Genomic DNA, 10,570 nt, shown 5'->3' with positions numbered 1-10,570 from the left:
AAATCTGCATTGAGCTTGTGATCAACAAATTCCGGTCTTTGTTTTAATACTTCGAGAAATAATGGTATCAAACGATTATTGACTAACTCCATATTTGCCGGACTAATATCGCCATATACGTGGTTACGATCTACAAGTCCGACCACTAATTCTTGTTCTGGTGATACTGCGCCAACATAATTTGGTTCAATTACCATTTTGGTAGGTTGTGAACTTGCACACGTTGTTGAATTATTGGGATACATCATGGTAGTGGATGGATTCAAGTAGTTTCCAATATTTTCGTGCGACTGAAAACCCGTTGTGAATGAGGCGGAATTTGGAGCATTGACATTCAGAGGATTATATCCTGAAGAAGATTGAAATGTATTCGCAGATGCACTCGGCGCTCCCAGTATGGAAGGATATACTGGATAAGGTGTATTTCCAGCCAGCTGATTGTACATGGAGGGTGCTTGAAAATTATTCATCTTTGTCATTTGCTGCATAGTCGCTTGGTCGTTAGGATACATCATATTAGCTTGATGGGAATTGTAGGTGAATGAATTTTGAAAACTACTCATCGATGTCATTCCCTGCAGCGTGGTTGACTGACGAGGACCCGAGTATGTGTATGAAGAAGTGTTCTTAGGAAAAGTCATCGCTTTAAGTGGATTAGCTGCTGCGTTCGGCAATGTTACTCCTTTAGCTTTCGCAGCACTCCTTGCAGGATTATCATTCGGATTCGATATGATTACTGGAATGTGACGTTTATTGACAGCAGTAACATTTGATTTGTTCGCGGGCTTCGTAGTATTTGCTGTATTCGCTTTTGGTTTTTCATTTGATGTCTTCACTGGCGGAGCTTTTGACTTTTTCTTCCCACCTTTCGAAGTTTTATATATATAATATAATTCATCATTGCTCATATTCAGAACATCCTGGCACCATTTTAATTTGTTTTTTTGATGTTCATCCCGATCCGATTCGGGAGTCTTCATTATGCATCTAAATATACAAGTTGCAGTTCGGATCTTTTTGTAATCCGGTATCTCAACTTTAACCTTTCCACTTGCTTTAGCTCGCAGTACCTTTTCGAGATCGTAGTCTAATATCTCACGATACTTGACTTGGCTTATATCACATATAAGCCTAGCCCATTCAAAATTGCGTACTAGTTCTGGGGATCGCTCGAGGTGGTGAACTTTTAACGCTTCTTTGAAAACATAAGCAGCAGTATTGAACTGTAGTTCACTTGGAAATTTACGCGTAGTTTTCTTTTCATTTTCATTTTCTGTATTTGTGTTCATCTTTATTTTCTTCTTCGGTACATCTTTTTGTTGATTAGTATTCATTTTTGCGTTGCGGCTACTGTCCCGGCTTGAGAGCAAGGAACTGGTAACCAAAGTATTTATATGAGGGAAATGACTGGTCAGCCATGGCAGCGCCCTATACCACGGTAAGGTCGATGATACCACCCCGAGGCGACCCGGTATCGGGGGAGCTCCGTTCGAATACAGCCGATATTACTCCCTGGCTGCAAACCAGCCGAATGGGCACGGAACGCTTAACACCCTCGGATTAGGGAGGTTTTTTTCTTTTTGTGGTTTTGCCCGTACAAGTAAGAGGGTTGTCTCCCTCCGCCTGAACTAACTTAGCCGCCTACAGCAGAGACATGACCGTACTGCAGGCGTTGCCCGGTCGTCACCACGCGGAGGTGTTAGTTCACACTTCCACCAAACATTGTGCACTAGCAATTGCGTTAGGAAGCAATGATTGGTGGCACGACGACCAAAAAAATATTTGCAGCTTACCTATTCTCGAAGAACAGAAGCACTTTGCAAAAAAAAAAATAATTGCAAAGATTTATTTAAAAAGCAAGAAGGGTTTCTCTACCTTAACGACTTACTCAAACAAAGAAAAATTATTTAATTTGGTCTTTGGCATAATAAAGCGCTGGACGGTTACATTAAACCGCAATGATTCAAATGTAGCACCAGCATGACAAGCGTTTGGGTAACGCGAGCCCAACTTTCATGAGCCAATTAGTCTTCAGTTTAAATTAGGACACACCCAAAACGCGAATTGGGTAGAGTATTTTTCATACAAACTTTTTTACATATGTACATAGTTCGGTAAATGTGTACAAAATTTCCGAGTTTTCGATGCTTATAAACTTCAAGAACACTCAAATTTTCATTTTTGTTGCAAAAAGATACTTCCAAATAAATTCAATATGAACAGCGGTAGTACGAATAATATGCACTTACGTAGTCTATAAATGAATAAAGCATTTTTTTATTATTTTTATTCAGCTTACCACAAATATACTTCCCGTAGTTAATATTTGTATGCGTATGTATATGTAAGTATATGTACGTGTGTGTTTATTTATCACTTAAAAACTATACAAAAAACGCCAACAGGCGCAGCAATTGCAAAAAAATCACTATATGTACTAAAACAATAATAAGATAATAGTATAGGTGCGGTTAAATAGCGATGTAACCATTATAGATAAGCAAAAGAATTCATTTTTTTTTAATTTCAAGTCAATAAGCAAATGAATTCTTCACCAATGAAAGATGTATGTATGTAGGTTTGCAATGAATGCTATCGCTTTAATAGTGAGACGTGACAAAGCACTTATTTAACTGGTTATTTCAATACTTTTATAATTTTAATTCTCAAAAATGAAAAAAAGTAAACAAATGAAGCAAAATACATCGTTTCATTTCTAGAGTTAGTAAACAATAGTTTGCGCATAAAAATGTACACAAATTGTTTCTTAGTTTTGACAACTTTTAAAAAAACTCAGAGCGAACTTACTTATGTATGTATGTATTTGCGCATATAAATAAAGTTGGTGATAATATGTTTAATAACAATTGTTTTCAGTTTTTCTCGCTTTTCATTTTGAACAAAATCGATCGCATCATCTCGGAAGATAAACCAATATTGAATAGATGAAATCGTTAATGTTAAATATCTATACATATAGAAAACAACTGCCTACATCGTCTTTAAAACCATTCAAAAACGCCAAGCTATCATACTTTGAAACTATTCTTAGTAGATTTACAGTGTCGGCGTTTCGGGTAGCAAAGAAGTGAAAAATGTCACCACAAAAGTGCGCATAACAGAAATCACAGATGCAGTATTATCGTTATTTTCAGTGGCATCAGCTGCAACTGCCGCCGCACCCTCGGCTCCAGCAGAATTCGCGTTAGTTTGTTGTTGCACATCGACGGCATCGTCAGCGGCAGCAGCAGCATTTTCGGGATTTCGCTGTTCGTTGGCCTGTGCAGCCTGTTGCACTTGTCGTACACCACGACGGATTTGATCTGCATCCGCCGCATTATTATTACGATTGATGTTATTGTTGTTACGCTCATTTCGCAGGCGCAACACACCAATGTGGTAGCTGTGAAAAAGAGGCGAAAGGGAGTTATGTATAAAATCATAGTATGGTTGCTACGAGTATTTGTTGGCATCATTTTCTGGATGTCCACTTGTGTAATATGCTTGTAAATGTTATGGAAATGATCATAAAAATTGCAAGAGCAAGAGCTTTCGTTCCACGCGAAAATTTAGGAATAACAATTAAATCCTAGAAACCAAATTTGTATCATATGAAAGGTTCTGATATGATGAAAAATACGCTCCCTGCTTTTTTTTAAATAATAATAAACAAATAATTTCGTTGCAGTGGAGGAGGCTGCAAGTAAATGTGCAGTTTTGTTTATAAATTATTGATAACCCAATTTTCTCCTAAATCAGCTTTAGCTATTAAATGTATGCCATAATATGTATGAATTTCGATAAATTCATTTAAGATATAGCAGAGAATACGCGTCAAGGAAGTTAAATTTATGTGCAATTAATATAGCTGTTACTGAGCGTCGCACTTTAACATATCAAATAGAATACTGACATCCATCAATTTGTTAAGTCTAGTCTGTGAACACTTCAATTGCAAAGTTGTAGTAGAATCCACAATTAACGAAGTAACAACAGTCGTCAAACACGATCGTCTCTCGCCGTTCAAAAAATCCCCGTTTAAAAGTAGAAGTCATATGAATATTGTAAATCATAACGCCATAAATTACCATATTGAAAAGCATCAAACAGATAAGATAAGACGTAATGATAATACTCATTTAATGGATATTGATGATGAATATATTAAATTTGATGAACTCTTGTGGACACCGCATAAACGGTTAGAAATCGTCGTCATTACCAAAGAACCTAAGTGAAATGTTTAATTTTGAATGGGATCAGGAATAAAGCTTAAAGTATAAATAAGCGTAAAATAAATGTTTTCGAAATTTGAAAATACCATTTCATATTTTCTTTAAAGCAAATCAATAGAATATTCTGCGTTCATTGTTCTGTAAATATTCCATTATTCCACACAACCGTGTTCAATTATTGCAATAATTTAATAATTATCACGAAAGACTTTTGGTAATGATGACGACAATATATACTATCAAATCATTTACTTACAGATAAATAACGCCAGCAATTACAACGACACCGATACAACGCAATGGAGATGAATTAAAGTATAGAATTGTCAGAAAGATCGCAAGACGTGTTATCGAAAAGAAATTATCCAGCCAATCACGATTCTCCTGTTCATCCTGCACAATGTTAGGGAAGCGTGGTGCAGCCGCATGTTGCCGCTCCGGCTGCGCCTGTGCTTGCTCACCGCCCGCGGCTTGCATTGCAGCAGCATTACCATCCGTGCCGTGTACGGGCTGCGCACCAACTAAATTAGCTGGGCGAGCCTGTTGCGACAACAGTGTAGCTGCTGGTATCACAGGATGAGTTGCGCCGGCTGTGGCCACACCCGCCGCCGCTGTTGTTGGTGCTAGAAAAGGCATCTGCTGTAGAAATGGATTAAATCCGAATGGGTTAGCAGCCCCAGCTATTGGCATATTTGCTGCAGCACTGGCTGCTGCATTTGTTGCAAATAAATTGGGGATACCAGTGACAGTAGCCGTTGTATTAGACCTAAAATAAAATGTATGATATAAAACTGGCGTAGCGAACCTTATAACATTACAAACTTAAACTCAAAAAACTTACATTCGCATACACTGTTCCATGTATTGTGAGTACACCTGCTGCATCCAGTTGTAGATGGCAGCCTGTTGAGTGGCCATGGCCTGCATATTTAATAGTCCAGGAAAACCAAATGGCAGCGCATATTGTGGGTTATTAGGATCGTAAACAGGACACAGTGGATTAAGCATCTGTTGATTGTGTTGTGGGTAAACGAAATTTGGATGTTGCGCTTGATATTGTTGATAATATTGCTGCTGAATATTTTGTTGGGCGGTTGCGTTGGACGACATACCACCACCAGCAATATGTCGTTGTCGCAAGCCATCAGCGTTTGTGTTATTAGTATTGGGACTCATATTGGAGGTGCTGCCTTTGGTTTTTTGCGCGAAATTCGTATTAAAGGAGTTCTTCGGTGTATACACTAAATGTATTATATGATTATGAGTGTAAACGTCTTTGTAACTGCGTATGACATCCTTCAACAATAAGTCATCGTTCAAAAGTTGGCCTGAGTAAATTAATTTTTGCTCATCGACTGGCTGCAATAGAAAAGTAATCAACAGTTCGTTAACGCTAAATAAAGTTTGTTTCCTTCAAAATAATGTTCTTTATGAATACATAATTAACTATACAACTCTTAATTTAAAAAAAAAGATTACACGTCTTCCAGAAAAAAAGCAATTTACACAGCTGTTATTGTTAATAATAATAATAGTTTCATATACATATAAGTAAACGCAAAAAACATAGGTGTAGATGTACTTTCAACGCCAGCACAATCCCGTGTGGAAATTTGCAATGAAAGATGACGTGTCGCTTGCACTTTCCGCAATCGGAGGCACTACCAGACATGCACTTAAATCGGAACCTGTACACATGAACTTGAAATTTCAGATATGTATGTATGTACACATTTGCCGATGTGCATAACTATAATTACGCCAATATGTTTTCTTTTGCTTAACTTGCCTATGTTTTGATGAGTTGAACGATAGTATCATCGAGCTTGAATGTATGTATTTCTTGCAATGACGGAAAAGCTTTAATCGCTCTGCGAAAAATTAGAAGGTGTAGGTACTACAAATATCGGAAAAAATTTATTTGCAACGAGTATTTAGACGAATCGCCCTCACCAATACAAAGGCTCTTAATGAAATTAGAAATTCCATAGGAGAAGCGAAAAACTATTAAATTTTATTTAGCAAATGTTTTCAGAGATGTTCTAAAGACGCTTATAGGTATGTATATCTCGTATTTTGAAAGAAATGCCTTAGATTTTTGTCATGGGCTGCTAACTGAGAGCAAACAAACGCGAAATGCACGAATTTAATCCGAAAAGGGAACATCAGAACATTTTTTGATGACGATGTTATATGGTACTTCTTAGTAGAGAATTGTTTTAAAATGTTTATAAAACCTAATAAAAATTCTTTGCTTCATATACGAGTATGTTGCTAACACAAAAACACGTAAGTCACTGTTAACTTTTTTACATATACATACTTTCTTCGTTGTAGATGGTACACGTGTACCAATTCAATTGGTCTACTATAGTGAATTGAAATTGTCTCGAAGGCGACATACGATGTGATAGTAAACCCACCTAAATAAATAATAAGCAAAAAATTGTACAGCACTCCACAACAGCCTCAAAACTCACTAACTAAATTCAATTATGAACTTACGAATAAGAGTCAACAGCGAAACTTCTGGCATTTCTATATCTACTAATTCTAATCGTATGCTTGAAAGGAAATAAATAAAACCGTACAAAAATTACGAACTCAGACTTATGTAAATTCTTCGGTCTTGAACCAATCGGCACAATTGCAAAATTTTCATTTACAATACACATGCATGCAGATCCTCAGCGAAAAAACGTACTCTACATGTACAGCATTGGGAAAAACTAGAGCACATATCCCCACTTGATATACAAAAAGCCGTATCTAGCAAAATTGTTTTTGCATAAAACGGTGTGGGTACTTGTAATTCGATAATATACGTCATAAAAAATCAATAAACCATTTTGATTTTTTATTAGATACAGCCTTTTTCATTTCAGCCGACGAATATGTATGTAGGGATCTATGCAATTTAGTACAATAACTTATTATAACTCTCACTAAATGGTTTCATCTTTAACCAGCTCAACTGCAAATAAAATATATTTTTAAAAAAACTAAAAAGATGTAAACTACCAAGGAGTTGAAAGGGCAAAATGTACAAAGATAAACGGTCCAAAACTAATCGACTTATCCAGTAATGTATGTACATTAAACAGATAACCAAGCTAAAAGCTTATTTGCCTGCATACTGAACAGAAAGGTAATCTCAAGGACGAAATGATTGAACCTTCATATAAATAATATGAACATATAATCTATTTTGAATAGATCACAAGAATAGATTAAATGTAATTTCACAGATTTGAAGAAGAATAGAATTATCTTGTCCTTTGTTCAGTATACAGCTTTACTGGCGTTTAACCTGGCTATCAATTTAAAAATTTAGATAATATATACACACATTTAATCTATTTCGAATAGATTTGTATGAATGAACATATACCATGAAACATTTTTAAAAGCACGTAAGATGAGTGCTTTAATATTGTTCTTCACTGTATTTAAGTTAAATATTATAAATACATATCTGTGGACATTTGAAAAACAACTTGAGTCTGTCTTTCACGAACAAACTAAATAGCATATGTAGGCAAAGCTGTTTTTATCATGGGCAGAGCAATGAATTTTATTAAAAAAAAAAAGCATTCAGTAGTTGAAAACAGAAACATTTAAAAGGTTGTGAGCAGGCATAAAATGGTTTAATATTTCTTTCGAATTATAACTTTTCTCTTTTTGGCGGTAATATATGTTTTGTCGACATGTGCTATTTATTTTGGCTGTGAAAGACAGACTTAAGTTGTTTTGCCATACACATATATTTTGTATGTATATGTTGGTATGTACATAATTACGAGTGTCAGCGTTTGGAACCATATACTGGGAGCGTACTATAACATTGATAAGATAAGGGCTGCGCACATAAAGAAACGAAACAGAATAAAAAAGCATACGAAAAACCAAATAAATAAAATGGCGCAATAAGAATACGCTTAAACATACACGTAAGCCGTTAGAGACTTAAGGAAACTTGAGCTAACGAAATAAACAAAAAAGTTCAATGATGTTTAAAAATAACAAAAATAAGTACGAATTACGCAAAGTCGAGCACATTTAGGTACTGTCACGCCACAATAAACTCTTTAAAATAAATTTTAAGGCGTGTTTGAATTAACGCTAGGTACCTCTTGATCATCTATCAATGCATTTCTGTTATGTATATATGCAAGCAGACAATTAGCAGTATTTTTATTTTACTTTTCACTATTTCATTAAGGCTGTAACTTCTATAGATACATATGTACATATCAGGCAAGTTCTGCAATTTGAAATCAGAGGGGCTTTGTTTACAATTCACTCGGAATTAATTGCAGAGCCTGCCTGTATATTGTTTTTTTTTTTGCAAAGCTAAACAGTGCATTTCTTCTACTATTACAAACCCAAACGGTTGCCGTCCTACCGCCCTTCCGAACGAGAGGCGCAGTCCGCTCTAGTGATGGCTATATAGAATTTATACATAGGTACTAATAATTATGGGCATAAAACTACTAATTACAATTAAACGATACCTTCAAACAATATTTGCAAAAAAATGCACATAAATATTGAAAGGACAAATGCATACATTATCATTTAATTATCATTTTAATGTTGAGTGATTTGGAATTTTTCGTTAAAAACACAATCAATACATACCGGTTTATTAGGGTACACCAGTGCTAAGTGTGCTTTTAGCCGTTTTACCGTCCATAGCAAGTCAATTTCGAGAACTTGATCATCATATTGTTGATTTGATGCTTTAATTAGAAGCTTCACACTTGTTGATTTTGCTGCTGTTGTTGTAGAGGTAGTTGCTGCCGCTGCATTACCCGCCCCAGCCACTGATGCTCCAACAGCATTTGCAGTTTTAGTGGTTGCTGCTGCACTGGCACTATCTGCAACCGCCGCTGCCGACGACGTCGACGAGGAGGAAGTAGCCGCTGCTGTTTCGTTCATTGTCCAATTTAGCTATTGCTATGGATTCCAATTGCGCTCAAGTGTGAATTTGTTACTGCGTCAATTCCACAAGGCAAAAGTCAAATTAATGTCAATACTATGATGAATTCAGTGCTTCTAGCTACAATGATGATCTTTGGATTTTGTTTGCTTGTATTGTTCAATTTTTTCAGCCCCGTTACTAATTGACTTTTCCGAACAGTTTAAGGTTTCTCCTGGCACTATATGTACTTCAGTCAACAATTTTACTGGTATAGATTAATAATTCGCCGTTACCGCTAATAATATATACCTTTTCAACTATTTTTAGTACTTTTCTTTTTTGTTTTATCTACTTGGTATTTAAACATGTGTCCCCACCTTGTATGATTGCCTCCTTCCCCAAACCTCTTAATATTAATTTAATTCTTTCTCCTCGTCACCTTTTATTTGCCGTTTGTATGTATTGAAATTTCAATTGTTCGGTGCTGCGCCTATCCAACATTTACTGTCCGACTGCGCTTTTTGCTAAAAAATATTGCAAGATTTCACAGATTTCAAGTGATTTCTTCATTTAACTTAAAAATGTTGTTAATTTTTCCACAAAAACGTCAATGAATCACAACAAAAAATTCGATTTTCACGTAAGTTTCTCACTACGTTAATTCCTGTGCTTGCACTCGTTGACTCGCTCGACATGGATAACTCGTTCGATTCGTTGGCTGGGCTTTATTTGTGCTTCATTGAAAAGAACAGCAACACTGTTGGTTTGCCAGCGAGACCGGCACAAAAGGCAAAGAATGCAACACTGAATAGCGTATCGGATGCAAGAAAAGATGGAATTTAGCATTAATAGTTTGATTTCGTTTAAGATTTGATAATAAATGATGGGCCTTTCAAAAAGTTATTAAACTTTGATACAGATGAGTGAGCAAATAGAAGTTATTAATAACAAAGGCCGCAATTAGGGCCCCATTATCCCTTTTAACGTTTTTCCTTTATATCCATTTTCTGCTTGTATCTTACTTTCGCTCGTTCTTTCTTTATCAGGTTTTGCAAATACATTTGGTCATTTTTGATTGGATGACTGTTGCCTGGATGATACAATAATGACGCGTATGTATGTATGTATGTTTCACACGTACTTTGTAAATAAATCCCAGTAAAAGGTCCCAGTAGGAAAAGGTAATGTTTGGGAATGCAAAAGGTAATGGACAGACCCTATAACCTACACACGAAAAAATGCAAGAATTTCCCTACAGCGTTGTCACACGAAAGTAATGTGTCGCAATTACAAATAAAAAATAAAGTCCGTACCACAGGTTTCGAACCCGTGACCAATACACGGCAGCAGAACGCGCATCCATTCGGCTATAGCACCTTTTGAGATAACGCGAAAAAAAACATACTTCAGT

At 36.0% G+C, this 10,570-nt stretch overlaps 1 protein-coding gene across 1 annotated transcript; it reads right to left on the bottom strand.

Annotated features, from left to right (window-relative positions):
- Positions 1-2,250: 2,250 nt before the first annotated feature.
- Positions 2,251-9,873, bottom strand: LOC118752199 (homocysteine-responsive endoplasmic reticulum-resident ubiquitin-like domain member 2 protein). Its single transcript, XM_036487053.1, has 4 exons — positions 8,877-9,873; positions 5,077-5,594; positions 4,492-5,001; positions 2,251-3,403 (listed from the first exon to the last, which is right to left on the bottom strand). Exons 1-4 carry the CDS (start codon positions 9,174-9,176, stop codon positions 3,058-3,060), a joined length of 1,674 nt encoding a protein of 557 aa, XP_036342946.1. The 5' UTR covers positions 9,177-9,873; the 3' UTR covers positions 2,251-3,057.
- Between the last annotated feature and the right edge of the window lie 697 nt (positions 9,874-10,570).

This window comes from Rhagoletis pomonella, unplaced genomic scaffold (genome assembly GCF_013731165.1).
Source record: "Rhagoletis pomonella isolate Grant_MI unplaced genomic scaffold, Rhpom_1.0 Rhpom_scaffold_01307, whole genome shotgun sequence".
NCBI classification, from domain to species: domain Eukaryota; kingdom Metazoa; phylum Arthropoda; class Insecta; order Diptera; family Tephritidae; genus Rhagoletis; species Rhagoletis pomonella.
Note: the sequence above shows the minus strand (reverse complement) of the source record. Positions and strands in the feature narration are given on the sequence as shown.

Excerpts from the sequence above, each read along its gene's own strand:
- LOC118752199 (XM_036487053.1), bottom strand. The coding sequence starts at position 9,176 with ATGAACGAAACAGCAGCGGCTACTTCCTCCTCGTCGACGTCGTCGGCA. Across the intron at positions 5,002-5,076 it reads ATGGAACAGTGTATGCGAAT|GTCTAATACAACGGCTACTG; the intron begins GTAAGTTTTTTG and ends ATTTTATTTTAG. Across the intron at positions 3,404-4,491 it reads ATTGCTGGCGTTATTTATCT|CTACCACATTGGTGTGTTGC; the intron begins GTAAGTAAATGA and ends TCTTTTTCACAG.